Below are 24,843 nucleotides of genomic sequence, written 5' to 3'. Positions count from 1 at the left end.
TTCCCCGAGATTGTCATCTACTGGTTTTTCCATTCTTCTGTAAAGAATTTGTATTGGTATTTTGCAGACTTATTAAACTGATAGTTCGGTAATTTCCACACCTGTTGGCAGCTGCTTTCTTTGCAATTGGAACTATTACATTTTTCTTGAAGACTGAGGAAATTTCACCCATCTCACACATGTTGTGCACCAAATGGAAGAGTTTTGTCACAGCTGGCACTCCTGAGGCCATCAGTAGTCCTGACAGAACATTGTCTAGCCCCAGGCCCCTATTTCGACTTAGATCTTTCAGAGCTCTGTCAAATTCTTGTCACATTATCATATCTCCCATAACATCATCTATGTCTACCACCCTTCCTATAATATTGCCTTCAAGTTTATCTCCTTGTACAGACCCTCTATACACTCCTTCCACATTTCTGCTTTCCCTTCTTTGCTCAGAACTGGTTTCCCATCTGAGCTCTTGAAATTCGTGCTGTTGCTTCTCTTTTTCCTGTTTGTGGTATCTGTCTTTCCCCTAACGAAATATGCTTCTAAATCTTTACATTTGTCCTTTAGTCGTTTCTGCCTAGCCATTTTGCACTTCCTGTCAATCTGATTTTTTAAACACTTGTATTCTCTTTCACCTGCTTCATTTTTTAATTTCCTCCTTTCATCAGTTAAATTCAGTATCTCTCACGTTATCTAAGGATTTCTACTAGAGCTTGTCTTTTGGTGTATGTGATTTGCTACTCCTTCACCATTTTGTCTCTTAGAGGTACCCATTTGTCTTCTACTGTATTCCTTTCCTCTGTTCTAGCCAAGAACTGCCTAATGCTCCCTCTGAAACTCCCAGCAATCTCTGTTTCTTTCAGCAGATTCAGGTCCTGTCTCCTCAATTTCCTACCTTTTTCCAATTTCTTCAGTTTGTAGTCAGAGTCTACATCTGCCCCTGGTAATGTTTTACAATTTAATACCTGGTTCCTAAATCTTTGTTTACCATTATATAATCAATCTGAAACCTTTTGGCATCTGCAGGTCTCTTCCCTGTATACAACCTTCTTTTACGATTCTTAAAACAAGTGTTAGCTATGATTAAAGTATACTCTGCCACTACCAGGCGGCTTCCTCTTTCGTTTCATATTCACCTACTATTTTTCCTTCCCTTCCTTTTCCTACTATCGAATTCCAGTCCCCCATCACTATTAAATTTTCATCTTCCTTAACTAACTGAATAATTTCTTTTATCTCGTTATACATTTTTTCAGTCTCTTCATCGTCTATGGAGCTAGTTGAAAGAAACTTGTACAACTGTGGTGGGTGTGGGCTTTGTGTCCGTATTGGCTACAATAATGTGTTCACTGTGCTGTTTGTACAAGCTTACCTGCATTCCTATTTTCTTATTCAATTTTAGACCTACTCCAGCATTACCCCTATTTGATTTTGTATCTGTAACCTCGTATTCACCTGACTAAAAGTCCAGTTCCTCCTGCCACCGAACTTCGCTAATCCCCACTACAGGTAACTTCACCCGATCCATTTCTCTTTTTAAATTTTCTATACTAACATTCCATGCTCTGACCCACAGAGTGCCAGTTTTTTTCTCTGCTGTCGATGACATCCTCACGAGTAGCCCCCACCTGATCAGAATGGGTGATTATTGTACCTCCGGAATATTTTACTCGAGAGGATGCCGTCATCATTTAACTGTACAGTAGAGCTGCACGCCCTCTGTTTCCCTCGCTTTCAGCTGTTCACACTACCGGCACAGCAATGCCAGTTTGGTTGGTGTTACAACGCCAGATCGGCCAATTGTCCAGATTGTTCCCCTGCAACTACTGAGAACACTGCTGCCCCTCTTCAGAAACCACGTGTTTGTCTGGCCCCTCATCAGATATCCCTTCGGTATGGCTATCTGTACTGCTGAGACGTGCAAACTACACCTCCAACAACAATAACAATGTCCACGGTTTGTGGGAGGCCCTGGTCATTACTTACAAGAAACTGTTATAACTGAGACCAAACAGATACTGAAAAATACTGATTTTCAGAAGAAAAATACCAGTATCGGTTTTAACTGCCGGTTTTTCCCATCCCAACTCAGTCAGCTAGTGTCTGGTCTCTTTAACGATTGGCACCCCGAGGTAGTGGAGTTCTGTTTGCCCTTTTGCAATGCATCCAGCTCTAAAATTCCATCTGTCACGTACAGTTTCCTTCACAGTATTTCGTGAATTGTGTTTTATTCATCTCGTGACGTACATTTGCAATCCGTTTGGTTTGCGTACAGGAGATATGTCAAAAATTTATAAAACAATTACAATGATTTTTACATTAATAAATTTCTAGCACTATAATAAATAACGACACTATAAGGATAACACATTGTCCCCAGCTCAAATTTCCAGTTTATCCCGCATGAATTCATCCACTGAGTAATAACACTTCAGTGTCAGTACCTCATATAGCTTTCTTTTAAGTGAACCTAAATTCATCTGCATCAACTTGTTCCCTTTTAATTTATTACAAATTTTCATTCCCTTGTATTGAGGTCCCTGGTCATACAGTCTGAGACAGTGGGTGAGGAGCATAAAATTTTCTTTGTTTCTGGGTATCATGTGAATGGACAAAATGGTTTCCCCCAAATAATTCATGTCTGGTGTAGAAAAATATAATAATCTCATATATGTTTAAGGATGGCAGAGTTAATATTTTAAGTTTTCTAAATAATGGTCGTCATGGTTCTTTGTGATTTGCAGTGCACATATTTCGTATGATTTTTTTCTGTATTTTTAGTACCCACACTACGTTTGTCGAGTTACCCCAAAAAAACGATACCGTACCTAATAATGGATTCAAAGTAACTTGTATATGCTACTTTTCATGTGTCCGTGTCAGTTGCAGTTGACAATATTTGCATTGCAAATGCAAAGCTGCTCAGTTTGTTTGCCAGGTATTCAGTGTGTGCCTGCCAGCTCAAATTTTTATTTACATTTAAACCTAAGAATTTGACTGAGTCAACTTCTTCTATACCTCGGTTGTTGTGTACAATCTTAATCTGCTCACATTTTGACTGTTTGGTTCTGAACTGCATCACATGAGTCTCAGATATGTTTAGATTCAACCCATCCCAGATTTGAAACTGATTGTCATCGACAAGGCAAAAACCTCATCTCTTGTCCCTGTCAGGTAGGATCTTTTTACCACTGTTCTTATACAGAGGGGTACACTGTTTCTTGTAGATGTGTTGGACAGTCCGTGTTTGTAAAAGAACATTCGGGCAACTGTATTTATGGTGTGGTCACGGGCTCACCCAAACATGTTTCTGCCATTCTGTCACTGCCATGTACACACCACACCACTTCATTGTCACAACTTATGTCAGCAGCAGCTGCTTGGTATCAGTTCCACATCACCTTTAATTGTCTAAAGTGACCAGTGTGCTCAGTTCATGTGTAACTAGTATGAGGGAAGATCAGAAAGTAACAGATAGTAATTTTTCTAGTAAAAACTTTAATAGGTAACAAAACAAAAATTCACAAATGAACTTATTTCTTCTATCTACTTTTCTACATAGTCTCCAACATTCTCAACCCATTTCTACCATCATGATACCAGTTTTCATGTGCCCTGTTTGTAGAAGTCAATTTGGTTAAGTATAGCCATCTGTAGACTGCCGATTTCTTTTCCGCATCTGTCGCAAGGCATTGGCCGGTCGGGAATTTGTTCGTGGGACCAAACAGATGAAAGTTTGACTGTGCAGATTTCGGACTGTACGGTGGATGCCATAGCACGTCCCACCCAAATTTGGCAATTTTCCCACGAATGTGAGGTGAGCATTGGCACGAAGAAGTTTGACACTGTCAGCATTAATGTTGTGGTGTTTGTCACGAAGGGCACGATGCGACTTGACCGAAGTTTTAATGCAGGCTGCAGCATTCACAGCAAAGTCCACAGTAACACACCATGTATATCCCAGCCCATTCCTTAGAGGCCAGGTTGGATTTGGGCACGTAGTGGTATGTCCGTGAGTCAACACCAGTGTTAATTTCTTTCAGAAAGTCATGCCCTTCTGTGGCATAACATGTTAAGTGATCTGAACTTTTCATAATTTTTTCAGGCCTTGTGGTTGTCTGTTAGGTTCTTAAGCTCCCCGGCGGGTACTAACTTTATGAAATTTTGATGTATCACGAACAACATCGTACACCGCAGCCTAGGAAATGTTGAACTGCTGTGATACAGTTTGCAGTTGCACATGCTGGTCGTTCAAAATTGCTCCCTCGATGGCTTAGACTTTCTGTAGGTTGCAGTTGTTACCGGCCACCAGGAGTGTGGCAAATCACTGTGGTTCTCACGGCCCTCTCGGAAGAATGCACACCACCTCGAGACATTGCTACGGCCCGTACAGTCGTCTCATATACGGCACGTGTGTCCCCGTGAGTGGGGTTTACGCCCTTTGGCCCACAAACATCAAACTACGCTTCACTGCCCTTCACAGGTTGACGACAGTAATGTGTGTGCCGTGTTTGTTTTGTAGATCGGGCCTCCCTCACCAGAGCTGCACACGAAAACAGAATACCCTCTGTGACACAAACTTAAAATTATATTGTGAAATTTAAACTTTCCAGCTGTAATATTAATGGAGGAAAAAAACTTCAGTGCATTGGTTTCAGATCCTTCCTCGTATTTTGTCTGTTCGATTAACATTATTTCGGTCTTATTTAACTGCTTTTCAGGGATATTTCTGTACGTATTCTATCGAGTGCTTCCATTTGCTATTGACTTCGTGTTTAGGAATGTGGGAACTTTCTCTTTGGCTGTTGAGAATAATTTAGGTGTGGCCTGCTCACCAATTTGCTCGTGCGAGCTGGCTCACGCTCAAACCTCGGCAGTGAGCAACCACCTGGCTCTTGGCAAGTAATGGAGGGAGAAGAGTAATTGGAACGAGGCTGCTCGTCACAAGAAACTGCTGCTGACTATTCTGTGACTGCTGGGCATACACACTCCGGCCTGACTCGGAAATCCGGGAAAAACCTGGGAATTTCTTCATCTGTGAAAAACCCGGGAGTTTTTTTACAATTCCATGAATTTTTATTGTTATAGTTTTCAGTAATTTTTTTGTAATTTTGAGTGGTAAGAACTGATACTACACACATAAAAAAAAGTTTTGCATTACCTCAGTTCCGAGAGTTCTGGAACCTGTACGGAAAATTGGAACAGAGATCAACATAAACATCATTTCTGCTGTTTTTATTGCTCATGAAAACCACACTTTGTACGTTGTACCACCCTACAGTGAGACCTTCAGAGTTGGTGGTCCAGATTGCTGTACACACCAGTATCTCTAATACCCAGTAGCACGTCCTCTTGCATTGATGCATGCCTGTATTCATCGTGGCATACTATCCACAAGTTCATTGAGGCACTGTTGGTCCAGATTGTCCCATTCCTCAACTGCGATTCGGCATAGATCCCTCAGAGTGGTTGGTGGGTCACATCGTCCATAAACAGCCCTTTTCACTCCATCCCACACATGTTTGATTGGATTCATGTATGGAGAACGTGCTGGCCACTCTAGTCGATGGACGAATGCCTCACCAATAGGGTTGCACTACTGGTCGGAGGATGGCATTCACGTATCGTACAGCTGTTACAGTGCCTTCCGTGACCACCAGCGGTGTACTTCAGCCCCACATAATGCCACCCCAAAACAGCAGGGAACCTCCACCTTGCTGGACTCAGTGGACAGTGTGTCTGAGGCATTCAGCCTGACCGGGTTGCCTCCCAACACGTCTGCGACAATTTTTGGTTGAAAGCATACGCGACACTGATCGGTGAAGAGAACGTGATGCTAATCCTGAGCAGTCCATTTGGCATGTTGTTGGGCCCATATGTACCACGCAGCATAGTGTTGTGGTTGCAAAGATGGACCTCGCCATAGACGTTGGGAGTCAAGTTGCCCATAGCGCAGCCTATTGCGCACAGTTTGAGTCGTAACACGACGTCCTGTGGCTGCACGTGGTGGATTTGCTGTCAGGGTTCCTCCAAGCCATAATCCTTAGGTACCGGTCGTACACTGCAGTAGTAGCCCTAGGGCGGACTGAGCGAGGCATGTCATCGACAGTTCCTGTCTCTCTGAATCTCCTCCATGCCCGAACAACATCGCTTTGGTTCACTCCGAGACGGCAGGACACTTCCTTCATTGAGAGGCAATGTGGATGCAATCAAACCGCAGTATTGTCTGTACAGGCATGGTTGAACTACAGACAACACGAGCTGTGTACCACCTCCTTGGTGGAATGACTGGAACTGATCAGCTGTTGGACCCCCTCTGTCAAATAGGTACTGCTCGTGCATGGTTGTTTACATCTTTGGGCAGATTTAGTGACATCTCTGAACAGTCAAAGGGACTGTGTCTGTGAGACAATATCCACAGTCAGCATCTATCTTCAGGAGTTCTGGGAACCGAGGTGATGCAAAACTTTTTTTGATGTGTGTATAACAAAGAATGTTACTTTACCCCACTACTGTGGAATAATACTGCAGCAGTAAAACATAAACAAGAGAATAACTCCAAAATTAAACTTTAGTCGCAAAGAAACTGTACCTTTTGCAAGAAAATAACACAGTGCATACACGAGCATCTGCCAGCAGCAAAATGTGGCAAAGACTTTAGGATGAAGACTATGTATACTTCATAACAACAAACTGCTTTCAATGAGCGCAAACTGCTTACATTTATACCAGGTTACTGAAAGACATTGGGAATGGTGCTCCGAGAAGTCTTACATTCAAAGTAAATTTAGTTTTACAAAAAGTGAAGTATGTTACGTGGGAGAATGTGCAATGAATTTAAGTCAGCGAGTGTTTTGACTTTTAATGCTGCAAAGTCCAGCCACTTAGAATAATCTCCAGTCCAGAAGACCAGCTGTTTATTCCATTATTTAAAATTTTACTGGCACATTTTTATTTGATACCTCTTGAAGGATAACATGCACTAAACAAGATCAAGCTTCAAGGTTAGTTTTTCATATTTATTTTAGTTCTGTCTTGGATTACAAACTATACAGCATCAATATCAAAAATTATAATTATCCTTAAAAAAAAAGTGTGTTTGATAGAACATGTATTCGGCCAGGTAACCCACGAAATGTTCAGTGCACAGCAGTGAATTTAATATCGTGCTTGTCAGAAGTATTGATCTGCTGTAACCACACCATTGGAAGAAAAACAGCAAAAAAGCTTTGACGACCAATATTGTATGTGAAAGCTTAGCTTTTTCTTGTAGTTATACAGATATAACATAAACTTTCCATATTTGTGTGTTCATGTTACTTAAGAGTGATTTTGCTATTGGCTGACAACATCATTTGTCCTATGCTCTGAATGTATGCTGCCATTGGCTGGCGAGAACATGTGACACGAACTATGATTGGCTGACAAATGCGCATTGCAATCTCGATTTCAATGTTTCGGAAGCTACCTTGCTCTATTTGGTCGAATTTGTATTTATACTTTTGTAATACGAAAATATGCACTATACATGTTGTCGTGCATCAAAAATGTTTCCAAAACACATTATTCTTTCCTGGGTTTAATTTTCTAAAATGCCGAGAAGTTCTACACTGGTGTATAGAACCTTTACCATTCAAAGGATTGATAAATTTTACTGCAATGGTGGAAAGTATTTTGTCACTTAAAAAGGAAAAAAATGTACTTCCATCTGGGATATAGTGTATTTTTACGTGAAAAAGTATATTTTTAACCAAAAAATCCAGGAGGGAGGGGGGAGAGTAGAATTGACTCCCACCTCATTAGATTTGTTACCAGCTCAGTTGGAGGAGGATGTGGAAAGTAATCGGCAATGGATTTGTTTAAAAAACTGTCTCAACATAAGACTCAGATGATTTAAGGAAACAGAATGACACATGCCACTCTAGTGTTAACCCATTATGCTGTTTGGAATTTTGCAGCAACGATCACATAACTCTGATCTTTAGATCTCAGTTGTTTTCAAGTATAGGATTTAAACAAAGCAATTTAATACATTAACTGTGGCTGACCCTTATAAGTGTCATCACGAGCCACTAGCCCCTTAGTGCTAATGCGACAGGGGAAAATTAGGGGCAAGAGATTCATTTAGCCAGCAAATTTTTGTACAGCGGTAGGAGGAACCGCCATGAACAACATACTAAATATCGTAACCGGTCCACAGAGGGCCAGAATCCTGAAAATTTAGCCCAAAAAGGCGTATAATGGGGTTTCTGACTCTTTTGATAACAATTTTTGTGTCAAAATTGAAAAATTCAAAATAGTAGATCCAATATGGCAAAAAGAATTTGGAAAAAATTAATGGAATGAACAAAAAAATGTTTTTGATTAACACTTATAATTTTAATGCTAAACTTTATTACAAAACAGTATATGCTGCTGTCTTTATTACAGAAAATATATATAGTAACAGAAACTGAAAGTTTTACGTCTTCTTAGTCATCTTCTGCTTGTGCTTCTTGTTCATCATCTCCATTTTCTTCTTCATCACTGACATTTGTATCCTCTTTGTCATCCCCAGCACTTAATTCCTCGAAATCCTCTGCAGCAGGTGCTGAGAGGGCAACAGCTTCCGATGGCAAAGTTTTCACTTTCCTCAGAAATGGGTCCACAAAGAAGAAATGTAGGGATTGGTTGTTGCCAGAAGTCACTAGAACACGTACTCCATATTTTTCACACGAGAAGACTTTCAAGCAAGAAGGTGATACTGTCTTACTAACTTGTTTTTTGTTTCCCGCACATCATCTCGACAGGTGACCGATTGGTGAAATTGTAGTAATTATACTTTTTGGAAGGAGAGACAGCATTGGTCGTATTTTTTTTTTTGTTTTATTAACCACAAAATCGATTTTCGGTCACTTAGTAACCATCCTCAGTGCTGTAATATACTATTTAAATTGGTAGGCACTGGTGTCAACAAGCTTAGAGCGATCACATCAGTTTATGTGATATCTCTAAGCTTGTTGACACCAGTGCCTACCAATTTAAATAGTATATTACAGCACTGAGGATGGGCACTAAGTGACTGAAAATCGATTTTGCGGTTAATAAAACAAAAATTCGACCAATGCTGTCTCTCCTTCCAAGTATATCCATTATCTGGTCGTGGTACACAGTACACTCCATGGAGTCGCCAATCAATAATTATATTTTTATTTTGTTACAGCTTATTAGCAATGTTATGAAAATAACAATTCTGTGATTATGTGTGCGTATGTGTTTTATTTGTATTTTAGGAAAATTTTCAATTGTACAGAAAGTGCAAAATGGCTAAGCTGGAATGGCTAGAGGACAAATGTAACGATGTAGAGGCTTATCTCACTAGGGGTAAGATAGATACAGCCTACAGGAAAATTAAAGAGACCTTTGGAGAAAAGAGAGCCACTTGTATGAATATCAAGAGCTAAGATAGAAACCCAGTTCTAAGCAAAGAAGGGAAAGCAGAAAGGTGGAAGGAATATATAGAGCGTCTGTACAAGGGTGATGTACTTGAGGACAATATGATGGGAATGGAAGAGGATGTAGGTGAAGATGAAATGGGAGATACGATACTGCGTGAAGAGTTTGACAGAGCACTGAAAGACCTGAGTCGAAACAAGGCCCCGGGAGTAGACAACATTCCATTGGAACTACTGACGGCCTTGGGAGAGCCAGTCCTGACAAAACTCTACCATCTGGTGAGCAAGATGTATGAAACAGGTGAAATACCCTCGAACTTCAAAAAGAATATAATAATTCCAACCCAAAGAAAGCAGGTGTTGACAGATGTGAAAATTACCGAACTATCAATTTAATAAGTCACAGCTGCAAAATACTAATGCAAATTCTTTACAGACGAATGGAAAAACTGGTAGAAGCCGACCTCGGCGAAGATCAGTTTGGATTCCGCAGAAATGTTGGAACACGTGAGGCAATACTGACCCTACGACTTATCTTAGAAAATAGATTAAGGAAAGGCAAACCTACATTTCTAGCATTTGTAGACTTGTTGTTGTTGTTGTGGTCTTCAGTCCTGAGACTGGTTTGATGCAGCCTTCCATGCTACTCTATCCTGTGCAAGCTTCTTCATCTCCCAGTACCTACTGCAACCTAGATCCTTCTGGATCTGCTTAGTGTATTCATCTCTTGGTCTCCCTCTACGATTTTTACCCTCCACGCTGCCCTCCAATGCTAAATTTGTGATCCCTTGATGCCTCAAAACATGTCCTACCAACCGATCCCTTCTTCTAGTCAAGTTGTGCCACAAACTTCTCTTCTCCCCAATCCTATTCAATACCTCCTCATTAGTTACGTGATCTACCCACCTTATCCTCAGCATTCTTCTGTAGCACCACATTTCGAAAGCTTCTATTCTCTTCTTGTCCAAACTGGTTATCGTCCATGTTTCACTTCCATACATGGCTACACTCCATACCAATACTTTCAGAAACGACTTCCTGACACTTAAATCTATACTTGATGTTAACAAATTTCTCTTCTTCAGAAACGATTTCCTTGCCATTGCCAGTCTACATTTTATATCCTCTCTACTTCGACCATCATCAGTTATTTTACTCCCTAAATAGCAAAACTCCTTTACTACTTTAAGTGTCTCATTTCCTAATCTAATCCCCTCAGCATCACCCGATTTAATTTGACTACATTCCATTATCCTCGTTTTGTTTTTGTTGATGTTCATCTTATATCCTCCTTTCAAGACACTGTCCATTCCGTTCAACTGCTCTTCCAAGTCCTTTGCTGTCTCTGACAGAATTACAATGTCATCGGCGAACCTCAATGTTTATATTTCTTCTCCATGAATTTTAATAACTACTCCGAATTTTTCTTTTGTTTCCTTTACTGCTTGCTCAATATACAGATTGAATAACATCGGGGAGAGGCTACAACCCTGTCTCACTCCTTTCCCAACCACTGCTTCCCTTTCATGCCCCTCGACTCTTATAACTGCCATCTGGTTTCTGTACAAATTGTAAATAGCCTTTCGCTCCGTGTATTTTACCCCTGCCACCTTCAGAATTTGAAAGAGAGTATTCCAGTTAACGTTGTCAAAAGCTTTCTCTAAGTCTACAAATGCTAGAAATGTAGGTTTGCCTTTTCTTAATCTTTCTTCTAAGATAAGAAGATAAGTCGTAAGGTTAGTATTGCCTCGCTTGTTCCAACATTTCTACGGAATCCAAACTGATCTTCCCCGAGGTCCGCTTCTACCAGTTTTTCCATTCGTCTGTAAAGAATTCGCGTTATTATTTTGCAGCTGTGACTTATTAAACTGATAGTTCGGTAATTTTCACATCTGTCAACACCTGCTTTCTTTGGGATTGGAATTATTATATTCTTCTTGAAGTCTGTGGGTATTTCGCCTGTCTCATACATCTTGCTCACCAGATGGTAGAGTTTTGTCATGACTGGCTCTCCCAAGGCCATCAGTAGTTCTAATGGAATATTGTCTACTCCCGAGGCCTTGTTTTGACGCATTTCTTTCAGTGCTCTGTCAAACTCTTCACGCAGTATCTTATCTCCCATTTCATCTTCATCTACATCCTCTTCCATTTCCACAATATTGTCCTCAAGTACATCGCCCTTGTATAAACCCTCTATATACTCCTTCCACCTTTCTGCCTTCCCTTCTTTGCTTAGAACTGGGTTGCCATCTGAGCTCTTGATATTCATACAAGTGGCTCTCTTCTCTCCAAAGGTCTCTTTAATTTTCCTGTAGGCAGTATCTATCTTACCCATAGTGAGACAAGCCTCTACATCCTTACATTTGTCCTCTAGCCACCCCTGCTTAGCCATTTTGCACTTTCTGTCGATCTCATTTTTGAGACGTTTGTATTCCCTTTTGCCTGCTTCATTTACTGCATTTTTATATTTTCTCCTTTCATCAATTAAAATCAATATTTCTTCTGTTACCCAAGGATTTCTATTAGCCCTCGTCTTTTTACCTACTTGATCCTCTGCTGCCTTCACTACTTCATCCCTCAGAGCTACCCATTCTTCTTCTACTGTATTTCTTTCCCCCATTCCTGTCAATTGTTCCCTTATGCTCTCCCTGAAACTCTCTACATCTGGTTCTTTCAGTTTATCTAGGTCCCATCTCCTTAAATTCCCACCTTTTTGCAGTCTCTTCAGTTTCAATCTACAGGACATAACCAATAGATTGTGGTCAGAATCCACATCTGCCCCTGGAAATGTCTTACAATTTAAAACCTGGTTCCTAAATCTCTGTCTTACCATTATATAATCTATCTGATACCTTTTAGTATCTCCAGGATTCTTCCAGGTATACAACCTTCTTTTATGATTCTTGAACCAAGTGTTAGCTATGATTAAGTTATGCTCTGTGCAAAATTCTACAAGGCGGTTTCCACTTTCATTTCTTCCCCCCAATCCATATTCACCTACTATGTTTCCTACTCTCCCTTTTCCTACTGACGAATTCCAGTCACCCATGACTATTAAATTTTCGTCTCCCTTCACTACCTGAATAATTTCTTTTATCTCGTCATACATTTCATCAATTTCTTCATCATCTGCAGAGCTAGTTGGCATATAAACTTGTACTACTGTAGTAGGCATGGGCTTTGTGTCTATCTTGGCCACAATAATGCGTTCACTATGGTGTTTGTAGTAGCTAACCCACACTCCTATTTTTTTATTCATTATTAAACCTCCTCCTGCATTACCCCTATTTGATTTTGTATTTATAACCCTGTAATCACCTGACCAAAAGTCTTGTTCCTCCTGCCACCGAACTTCACTAATTCCCACTATATCTAACTTTAACCTATCCATTTCCCTTTTTAAATTTTCTAACCTATCTGCCCGATTAAGGGATCTGACATTCCACGCTCCGATCCGTAGACTTAGAGAAATCTTTTGACAATGTTGAGTGGAATGCTCTCTTTCAAATTCCAAAGGTAGCAGGGGTAAAATACAGGGAGCCAAAGGCTATTTACAATTTGTACAGAAACCAGATGGCAGTTATGAGTCGAGGGGCATGAAAGGGAAGCAGTGGTTGGGAAGGAAGTGAGACAGGGTTGTAGCCTATCCCCGATGTTATTCAATCTGTATATTGAGCAAGCAGTAATGGAAACAAAAGAGAAGTTCGGAGTAGGTATTAAAATCCACAGAGAAGAAATAAAAACTTTGTTAGGGTAAAAACTACGCCTTTTATTGTTTTTCTATATATCTAAACAAAACTTGCAGCAATGTTATATCAGTTCGGCTTGCAACACCTAGTTTGACATCTTGGTAACATTGTGTAGGACTTTTATTGTCACCCAATCACCATTAGAGGAGTAACAAAAGTTTTTATAAAAAATTAATTTTGCAGACTCTTACCTCATGCTGTGGGCTATGAGTACGCAGGCCTGTGGAAAGAGTATGCAGTGTGCACTTCTACCCCAACTGAAGAAAATAAAAGGATTACAAATAAATACATGCAAAAACAAACTAGGAACTCTATTTTCCACTGACTTCAAAAATTAAATGTCGTATTGATCTGAGAGTAGGGCCAAGTAAACTTCTGTTGAAGGAAATGCGATCTCGCACTATTGTTCGTTCTTTCTTCATCAAAAAAGTTTATACAAATGAGCCAAGATATTTTCTATCATAGCCTGTTGTAAGATGTTTTCGTAAGGCAACCTCTGAAAACCTGGCAGCCTTGGACAGTTGCTATATTGAGTACCCATTTTCATTAATGCCAAGAGCATGACGGGAGAGCGACCTCTCTTAATGACTGTCGAGTCCATGTTTTCGCTCAGTTTTTGGAGAGAAAAAAAAAAACTGCTATAGAAAATGTGATTATATTCGAAGGGTGTATGAGTGGTAGGTATGTGTGAAAAAACCAGTACCCGATGAAAGAAAAACTACAGAAAAGAAAAATCAATCTAAGTTCTCTAAGGTGAATAATGAGACATCTAATGTAAAGAAACACCAACAAAAATATCAGAATACTCTAGAAGGGACTACACAAATCGAAGTACAGGTTCTGGAGTAAAGGTTCGAAATAGTTTCTCAACGGGCTACTTTTGCCCCATTCTGCAATTTTCTTATTTGGCGGTCTACAGATAACACACAACTAAAGTCGTGGAGGCCAAGGAGGATACTGGAAGCTTATAGAAGCTAGTTTCGGAACAGATTTTATCTGATGTTTAAATAGATTTACACTCACCGAACACAAAATCAGAACTATACAAATTTTACATAAAAAACATACGAAAGTAACTTACTGCATTTTCTCCAGCTGTAGGCATCCGACTGCCACAGGGTTTCGGAATAAAACTGAGGACCTGAAAACTTGATGCGTTCTCTTGCCCCATGTGCTCTTTTACCTATACCTACCACAAGTATGATGATGTCAGTGACCTACATGGTGTTGGTGGGAAAGAGAGTGTATTGGTAAATGTGATATCTTGCTGCTCTCTGTTGTTGACAGCGTATCGTAAAGCCATATATTTGTGTTGTAGTCGCTTGGTGGAGAATTAATGAATGACCAGAAAGTTACTACACTTCTCTCACAATTAAATTGTGTTACTGGTAGCCTGCATAAATACTTCTGGCACTTACGGAGTAGACTCTACTGCGTGGAGCCACTCGACACACATCGACAGTATATCTTCCAAGATGGATGTGAATATGTCTGACGAAATGGGACTGATCGTGTTCGACTCTAGAAATGTAATCTGCTGTATTGCATTGCTTGATTTATGTTGAACTGTGTTAAGTTCTGTAACACCTAGGTGACCTACTTTTGTTGCGGAGGGAGACCATTTAAGCCTCTGGGCGTTTCATATGTCGAGAGAGCTGAGGCTGTGGAGATGCATTTGATACCCCTCATGCTGCTGGGATGTAGACAGGATTTTGTGAAAAGGGGGAGGGGGTCTGGTTTGTTGAAGAGGACCATAAAAATACTCGTGTATTTATTTATTCTGAAAACAAATTCATTTTTTAATTTTATGTACCTAATTCACTTTTGGGTGGCCGCCATAGAAATAGTATTTAGACTATAAAACTGAGCAAGAAAAAATCTTCTTTAATAAGTATAATATATATACTCAACAGTGTGTGTGTGTGTGTGTGTGTGTGTGTGTGTGTAATTAAATATTTCTTTATTTGGCGATATCGTAACTTCATTTTATTGCCAAATGAATTAAAGCTCTAATATAATGTATTGACTCTTCACAAACAAAACACAGCTCAATCTTCTAATATACTGAAACTTCCTGGCAGATTAAAACTGTGTGCCTGACCGAGACTCGAACTCGGGACCTTTGCCTTTCGCGGGCAAGTGCTCTACCAGGCTGTGGCTAAGCCATGTCTCCGCAATATCCTTTCTTTCAGGAGTGCTAGTTCTGCAAGGTTCGCAGGAGAGCTTCTGTAAAGTTTGGAAGGTAGGAGACGAGGTACTGGCAGAAGTAGAGCTGTGAGTACCGGGCGTGAGTCGAGCTTCGGTAGCTCAGTCGGTAGAGCACTCGCCCGCGAAAGGCAAAGGTCCCGAGTTCGAGTCCCGGTCGGGCACACAGTTTTAATCTGCCAGGAAGTTTCATATCAGGGCACACTCCGCTGCAGAGTGAAAATCTCATTCTAATATACTAATATACACGATAATGATGGAAGCTGAAGAAATTCATTGAAATCTGTGCCATGGCCGGGACTTGATCCAAGGTCTCATTGCTTACTGGGCAAGTGTGCTGTGCTGGTCATTACACCACCACAGCATTACAGCTAACATAGCTGCACAGACCACCCTGGGCCAACGCCCTCCCTAACACAAACTGCACTTCACATCTTCAGCTGATTTTCTCCTTCTTAGATTGTCACTATTGTCTAGGCTCTCCGGTATTGGAATAGCACCCCACTGTGGGACGTAATGTGGAAATCCTGCCTGTTCCTCAGGCATAGGTGACCTGTAGATCTGATATAAAAATTGTCCTCGAGACATTTGAGTCTCATCTTCATCTACGATAATGACGTAAGCTGAAGAAATTAATTGAGATCTGAAAAGTAAGCGAGGAAACTCGAGTCCAAGTCCCGACCGTGCACAGATTTTAATTCTTTCTTCAGCTTCCGTCATTATTATAGATAAAGATGAGACTCGAGTGTATCGGGGAAAATTTACTACTGCAGAGCAGAAGAATCTTAACGTCGGTCTGAATAATCTATGTTAAATGGTTCAAACTTCCTTTGATAACTGCTATCTTTTTCCTACTACAATCTTGTATTTAAATCTCCAACTTATCTGTCACCATATCGAAGTTTCACATCATTAAGATTCTTCAATTTCCACGAGTGCTCGAGAACACCTTTATATATTATTATTTTGACAGTTAAATTTAAACTATAGCAACCAAATTCATTTACAAAATAAAACAGAATACACAGATACTAAGAGCTACAGTTTTGGGATCTTAACATCGACTCGTGCATCGATTTCAACTGGACGTGTAACGTATGCGGTGCCTCGAATGACTTTCCGCTTATCTGTGATAGTGTGCTTAAACAGTCCTCGATGCTAGTAAAGTCCTCTGTAATGTACGACATACATTAACACTCGCATGACGTCGATTTACAAGTACATTAGAGCTGTGACAGTCTCTGTCTCACTGCTCTGACGATATTACGAATATCACGAATAAGACATTTCACGTAGAACGTCTTTCTTGCAGTACAACTCAAAGACACGATACATTGCCGTTCCACAAGTGAGCTATCTTTATGCCCAGGGACAAATAAAATGAGAATCACTAGCTGTCTTCCAGCGTAAATATCGCCGAACTGTACGTACTGTCGAATCGTATGCGAAACGACATTAAAATTAAAAAAAGTAATGGAAAAAATTTAATAGGTGAAAAACAAGCACTGGTGTAAAGAAAACTCCAGCAAACAAAGCAGTAAACAAGTTAATTCCTTTAAGTGAATGGAAAAAGCATTATACAGACCTTTTAACTGAAGACAGACCCCAGTACACTAGAGGCAAAGAAGATACGACAGAACAAACAGTTCAAAATATGACTATCACGATAGAGGGAGTTTAGCTAAAATGGAGAATGGCCAATCACCTGGGCCTGGAAATATTTCTGTGAAATTATTGAAAGCTGGAGGACAGCATTTGAGGAAAAGAATATTACGCCTTATGAACAACTGCTGTCAGTGGATTAAAGTCCCACGGGAGTGGAAAGATCACATATAGTCTCCATTTTCAAGAGACAGAGGCATCAGTGTGCACTGCACGATGAGCCGCTTATTAGACAAAAATAAGGCTCAATGTTGGACACCCTAATTGGAGAAGATCAGAGTGTGTTGAGACAGGACAGATCCTGTACAGAAAGCCTACGACAGTTCCTAGAGAAAAACTCGGGGAAGCTTTGAAAGATTTAGATACGGATGACTTTCTTTTACAGATTGTTACCGAAATGTACGGAGGTAATACGATACAGAGGGTCAAAATTATCGGGACCTATTAATGTCACAAAAGGGCTGAGACAAGGTTGTAGTATGTCACCAGTCTTGTTCAATTTATATGTAGAAGTGGCTCTCCAAAGGTGGAAAGACAGCTGTGGAGGAAATGGAATTATTATTAACGATGTACAGCTATTTTCGTTAAGTTTTGCTGGCTGTATCTGTTCTGTGCTATGGGTCACGACTGTAGTTTTTAAATGCTGTCCTGAAAAGACGAATAACAGCTGTGGAAATGGATTATTTACGAAGGAGTGCCCTCGGTCAAATTCAGATTGTTCGTGCACCTTCCCTGTTCTACACTCTGACAGCACGCTCACCGATACTACGTGCATCGTGTGTGTGTCTGCCTACCAGTCGTTCCTCACCAGGTGACTCTACTATTGCACGGATGGTTTATATTGATAGTAGGTCGATGGTCATATCTGGAGACCGGATTATATGCATTTGTATGTTACATATGCATTTGCATATTTTAACTGAAAACTAGTTACGATGCATATTTTCGCTCTATGTTTACAATATTTTAAAAATTTAGACGGGCAGTCCCTAGCTCGATCTAGTTTCCACGTCTCACAGATTGACTGCACCTAGAACTGCGTGCAATCGCAAACCGAGAGTCCACTGCCTAGCGAAACCATTACAGAAGAGGAGGCAGACAGAGTCAGTGCCCCTGCGTTCGTGGTTAATACCCTCCGCTGTCGTAACGTATGCGTCGGCAACAAATAAAAATCAGGAATGCAGAAGAAAGGACCGGGACGACAACTTCTGATAACAGCAAGTTGCAGTAGCTGGGATTTGTCCAAAGGTAACCGAGAGAGTCGGTTTAACATGGATCTATGTGAAGCACTCATTGCAAGAAAATACACTCCTGGAAATTGAAATAAGAACACCGTGAATTCATTGTCCCAGGAAGGGGAAACTTTATTGACACATTCCTGGGGTCAGATACATCACATGATCACACTGACAGAACCACAGGCACATAGACACAGGCAACGGAGCATGCACAATGTCGGCACTAGTACAGTGTATATCCACCTTTCGCAGCAATGCAGGCTGCTATTCTCCCATGGAGACGATCGTAGAGATGCTGGATGTAGTCCTGTGGAACGGCTTGCCATGCCATTTCCACCTGGCGCCTCAGTTGGACCAGCGTTCGTGCTGGACGTGCAGACCGCGTGAGACGACGCTTCATCCAGTCCCAAACATGCTCAATGGGGGACAGATCCGGAGATCTTGCTGGCCAGGGTAGTTGACTTACACCTTCTAGAGCACGTTGGGTGGCACGGGATACATGCGGACGTGCATTGTCCTGTTGGAACAGCAAGTTCCCTTGCCGGTCTAGGAATGGTAGAACGATGGGTTCGATGACGGTTTGGATGTACCGTGCACTATTCAGTGTCCCCTCGACGATCACCAGTGGTGTACGGCCAGTGTAGGAGATCGCTCCCCACACCATGATGCCGGGTGTTGGCCCTGTGTGCCCCGGTCGTATGCAGTCCTGATTGTGGCGCTCACCTGCACGGCGCCAAACACGCATACGACCATCATTGGCACCAAGGCAGAAGCGACTCTCATCGCTGAAGACGACACGTCTCCATTCGTCCCTCCACTCACGCCTGTCGCGACACCACTGGAGGCGGGCTGCACGATGTTGGGGCGTGAGCGGAAGACGGCCTAACGGTGTGCGGTACCGTAGCCCAGCTTCATGGAGACGGTTGCGAATGGTCCTCGCCGATACCCCAGGAGCAACAGTGTCCCTAATTTGCTGGGAAGTGGCGATGCGGTCCCCAACGGCACTGCGTAGGATCCTACGGTCTTGGCGTGCATCCGTGCGTCGCTGCGGTCCGGTCCCAGGTCGACGGGCACGTGCACCTTCCGCCAACCACTGGCGACAACATCGATGTACTGTGGAGACCTCACGCCCCACGTGTTGAGCAATTCGGCGGTACGTCCACCCGGCCTCCCGCATGCCCACTATACGCCCTCGCTCAAAGTCCGTCAACTGCACATACGGTTCACGTCCACGCTGTCGCGGCATACTACCAGTGTTAAAGACTGCGATGGAGCTCCGTATGCCACGGCAAACTGGCTGACACTGAGGCGGCGGTGCACAAATGCTGCGCAGCTAGCGCCATTCGACGGCCAACACCGCGGTTCCTGGTGTGTCCGCTGTGCCGTGCGTGTGATCATTGCTTGTACAGCCGTGTCGCAGTGTCCGGAGCAAGTATGGTGGGTCTGACACACCGGTGTCAATGTGTTCTTTTTTCCATTTCCAGGAGTGTATTTCTCATCACAAACTTGCAAACACTATCCTCAAAGGCTTCCTGCACAAATATTGCTTAAATCAAAATATACCAGGTGAATGAATACGTACTGACAATTTACTTAAATGTTCTGGAAGAAATACACAATGAACTCGAGGACAGCATTACCTGGATTTCAGCTGATTAAAATACAGGCACTTGTCCGTTACATTGCAAATTTAATTGTTGGTGCTTTAAAAGAAGAGCCTTCTTCTTCCCATTTAGTGTTTCCAGAATCTTCTGCAGATGAAAGAGTGCTTGTGTTTATTTCAGAAGATGCTCCCTATATGATCAAAGCAGGAAAAGCCCTCCGAGTATTTTATCCCAATTTGATTCGTGTGACGTGATTTGCTCTTGGAGTACATTGCCTTGCTGAAGAAGTACGTTCCACATTTGTGGACTTTTGAAAACATTTTAAACAATAACTCAGGCTTTGAACCCTTGTGCCAAACTGATAGTTTTATTAATGGGTTGGGTGACTTTTACCAGAAACAATAAGTGCCAAAATAGCACCCAAATTCAAATACTATTCAGAAAATGATATCAGCGTTCTAAATGTGTTGATTTTTCGCGGGGCTGGCGCTCTTTCTCGTAATTGATATGCACAGATTCTACTTTGACATGTAATGCAAGCAGTAACTACCATGTTGTTTTTTAATATTTGTTCTTGCATATTTAGACTCTTTCACGCATATTTTACAGTTTTTATGATTCATATAATACGGTGTCTAGTCATAACGTTCTGGCCAATCAGTGTACATGCCAAACAACCCTGTGAATAAGTGCGCTGTGTGCACATGGGGCCTTGATGATATGGATGGAAAAATCTTTTGCTGAAAAGCTTCTTTTGTGTTAGTTGGGGGAAAGCTGCATGTTGGCATCATATTTACATGGACAATTTAGCTTTGTGTTAGTTAATACCTTGAACCTGAAAACACATTTCTCTGAGACATTGAGGTTAAATAGGAGCAACACTCCTGAAGAAGTAGGACCTGCAAAACTCAGTAAAGGAAACACAATTGCTTGCTGTTTGCGAGATGTGATGATCCGGAAATGAAAGTATAGATGAGATGTTAGATATATTTGTATGTCTGGGACTGATAGACAGGATCAGACACAAGACTATCTCCTGGTCTAAAAAACGATTCCTCCACTTAATTGGCTTGCTGTTTTTCAGTTCACATGATCATTGCAACAAATGCTTGTGGGAGTAAAATGACACTTAGATGTGAGAAAGAGAGCTCATAAAAAAAACATATTGTGCAAAAGTGGAAACCAAATGAAGGGAAAAGCAAATCGTGAGGAAGAGATGTAAAAAGTGCGCCCAACAGGAAAAGCACGAGTGCAGAGACTGTCCAAAAAATACTGGATTTTGTTTGAACTGATGTATAACACACAAAGAGTGAGCATTTTGTTTTACAATGAGCATTGATATTTCCAGAGAGCTATTTTTTCATATGAATAATGCCTGATTTTTTTTTTTTAAATCTTGATTATTGTTGCGATGCTCTCGTTGCCAATTTTTGCTGCTTTGACAAAGGTGTGTATTTATTTCTTGTTTGAATGTTTATTATCCTTGCCTGTGATTGTTTGAAATAATGCTTATGACATTTATCAGATGGTGCAAGTGTGATTGATTCTTATACGAGTTAAAATAGATGTCAGTATTTCAGGTATAGGATAAAAAAAATGCAGAATTTTGCACAAGGAAGATTTTGGCTTGTAGTACATGCATACTTAGAAGTTTCCACTTTGCAGTTTAGTGGCTCATAGTTAAGACCACAGTGAAACAATTAAAGCACCATTATAACCTTATAAAATTGTATGACAATATTTAAACATAACTGTTATCATGGTGTCTGAGAGACTCCAGAAGTTTATTTTGAAATATACAATACCGTCTTTAATTTTTAGGTGTTTATTGGCTCAAATGGCTCTGAGCACAATGAGACTCAACTTCTGAGGTCATCAGTGCCCTAGAACTTAGAACTACTTAAACCTAACCAACCTAAGGACATCACACACATCCATGCCTGAGGCAGGATTCGAACCTGCGACCGTAGCGGTCGTGCGATTCCAGACTATAGCGCCTAGAACCGCTCGGCCACCCCGGCCGGCAGGTGTTTATTGAAATCCATTAGTTACATGTATTTTCAAACACATGATAGAGGGGGGGGGGGGGGGGGAATAAAAAAAACCACAAGAGATGTTCCAAGAAAAGGGAATATTCCTATGTCACTCGAAAATCTAGAAATAAATACTTTCAGTAATTAAATCCAATGCCATGTCAGTCTTTCTTGAACAGTTAATTACATGAAACGACTGGATAATTTCCAGGATAAATTCACATTTTTATGTTAATTTAAAAATTTATTACAGGCTTCAATATTGGTGTTATATACACTGATCCGCTAAAACATTAGACCACAGCTCATTGCAATGTTGGATGTTGCCTGGTGGTGTTTCGGGCATGTAACACGGTAACAGAAGTATGTAAGGGGCTGCAAACGGGAAAATCCATTGAGATAAGTGGCTTTGACAAAGGGCAGATTATTATTATTATGCAGAGCCTGTGAACGAGTATCTCAAAAATGGCAAAGCTGGTCAAATGTTTATGTGCTACTGTCGTAAGCATCTACAGAAAGAGGTACAAGAACAGTGAAACTATCACTCGACACAAAATGGTTGGATGTCCACGACTCTTTACAGAATGTGGGATTGTGAGGCATGTCTGCTCTGTAAAGTAAGATAGAGGATGATATATGGCATCTCAGCCAAAAGAGCACAATGCTGGTACACACAAGAGTGTTTCGGAGTACATTGTTGAACACGGAGCTCCGCAGCAGGCCACATCTACATGTTCACATGTGGATCCGACGACACGGTCAGTTACAATTGCAGTGAGCAAGGGACCGTCATGTTCAGTCGTCGATTAACAGAAACGTGTCGGCTCTTTGGATGAATCTAATTTTTGCTTCACTAGGTCAATGGTAGTCTCCACAAATGCCGTCATTGAGGAGACTAACAGCTCAAAATGTGCAGCGCACCAGGGATGCAGGCTGGTGGCAGCAGTATTATGCCGTGGGAGGCATTCTCCTGTACTTGCACGGGACGTGTCACAGCAATCGAAGACACGTCGATAGCTGCGAGACATCTGCATCACTTCGTGCTCGATGTCTTCCCCGGTGGTGATCATCTTTGATCATCAGTACAGTTGTCCGTGTCTTGGAGGCAGAATCGTGCTCTTGTGGTTTGAGGAGCATGATAGAGAACTCACATTGACCAAATTTGCCCGATGTAAATTCTATGGAACCAAATCTGGGTCACTATCGGGGGACATCACCGCATGCGCAAATCGGCGGCCTGTTATTTACACGGAATACGTGACCTGCGCATAGACATCCAATACTACATACCTCCACAAGCCTAATAACAAACTATCACATCCCTAATATGCAAAATCGTTCTAAAGATGAACAAACAAGCTATTAGGCAGATACAATGTTTTGGCTCATCAGTGTAAGTATCGGGTCCTGGTGTCTGTCATACGTGTAATATTTAACTCGTAATTCATCAGTATTATCAGTATATACATCTGACATATACATCAACTGTGGCAAGGCAAAAGCATTTCACCAGTACACATAGTGCAGCCTGAGGAGTGATACTGCTGACAGTTCCTGATAAGTCTGTTAAAAATGTTTGTACTGCAGCAGTCACATACATACATACATACTTTCTTCCTTTCCCCTGATTAATTCTCAAATTGAAGAGTTGTCAATATGAACACAAACTTTTGCTAACAGTACTGTGAAAAATTGGAAAATATTATGTCCAATTCTGCCCACTGAGAAAAGATAACCTATATGAATTCATTACCAGATTGCTGCAAATACAGGTAAAAGCCCAAAGAATGCTTTCAGTTGAAGTCTGTGTCATGTACAACAAATAGGTCCTTTTGAGAGAACTTTTATTTTACAGTTTCATTGTTCAACCACGGTAGAATCTTGCCTACAGGAAGAAGAAGACCCCTTCTTGTTCAACATCTGGATTCCTATCCGAGGCATTAGCCTCAAGGTACAGACTGGGAATCTGCAACACATTGTTGTGTCATTGTTTTTTTTCCATTTGAAGCCCTATCATAAATGTAGGGAACATGGCGTATTGTTTTATAAGTAGGTCGGTGGCGGCAGTGTTAACTTGAGGGTTTGAAGTTCTGTCTCATAATATGGGTTAGCATTACATTCATTAAAAATTTCATTACCCTTTCTTCCAAATGCATTTCAAAGTTTGGATCATTTACTCCTAGAACTCATTGAGAATAACCCGGTATTCAGGCTGTTTTGAATTACAAAGTGCACCTCGTATACGCTCCATATTGTACGAATTAATTACAAGACACTGTCACTAACAGCCATAATATATTACACCGTAATTATCACAATAACACAAAATAACGATAAACACATCCCGATGATCACGCAGCTGGTATTGTTCATTTGTAAATGTTATGGCAGCTTTACTGTGCATTTATTGAAGGGCAAACAGCACCCACCTTCACTGCGAGAAGCCCGACCTCCGACTGAAAAGTACACACGAGGTGAAAGGACCCTGGAAGGGGAGGGGATGGCCACCAGGAAATTAGACAGCCAACTCGCAGACATACGATACCAGTTAAGGGCTAATCAGATGGCATCGTTTACGTGACTTACGTTAGCCTCGATGTAGAGAAAAGGAATCAGGAAGTGAGCTACACAAACTCTCCCAGTTCCATCCAATATATCCATCACAGGGTAATGAATGTGTTTTAATAACACAAATGGTAATTTCCAGGTACATACTGCACATTTTATATGAGAACGCTGTGCTGCTTTGCAGTTGTAGCTGTGGTTGAAACAGGATAATTGTCTGTGTTGCCAGCTACATATAACATGGCAAAGCAGACAAGCAGTGTATGCGGCCAAGAAAGAGCTGTGAGAGGGTGATGCTTGGTCTGTACCAATGGAACTGGAGTGTCACAAATACTACCAGTAACACTGTAATATGTTATGAG

At 41.2% G+C, this 24,843-nt stretch overlaps 1 protein-coding gene across 5 annotated transcripts in view; it reads left to right on the top strand.

Annotated features, from left to right (window-relative positions):
* The window catches only part of LOC126215158 (pre-mRNA-splicing factor 18), a 119,387-nt gene that overhangs the window by 80,305 nt on the left and 14,239 nt on the right, over positions 1 to 24,843 (top strand). The window contains exon 5 of one of the 5 annotated variants that reach the window (XM_049941827.1): positions 8,576 to 8,761. The exons of 3 other annotated variants lie outside the window; for them this stretch is intronic. In XM_049941827.1, coding sequence (XP_049797784.1) covers positions 8,576 to 8,746 — 171 coding nt within the window. In that variant the 3' untranslated portion in view covers positions 8,747 to 8,761. Of the gene's footprint in view, positions 1 to 8,575; positions 8,762 to 24,843 lie in introns of those variants that run through there. One more of the 5 variants, XM_049941826.1, reaches the window with a different exon arrangement.

The sequence above is a fragment of the Schistocerca nitens genome, chromosome 12 (genome assembly GCF_023898315.1).
Source record: "Schistocerca nitens isolate TAMUIC-IGC-003100 chromosome 12, iqSchNite1.1, whole genome shotgun sequence".
NCBI lineage: Eukaryota > Metazoa > Arthropoda > Insecta > Orthoptera > Acrididae > Schistocerca > Schistocerca nitens.
This window is presented reverse-complemented; position numbering and strand designations above follow the sequence as displayed.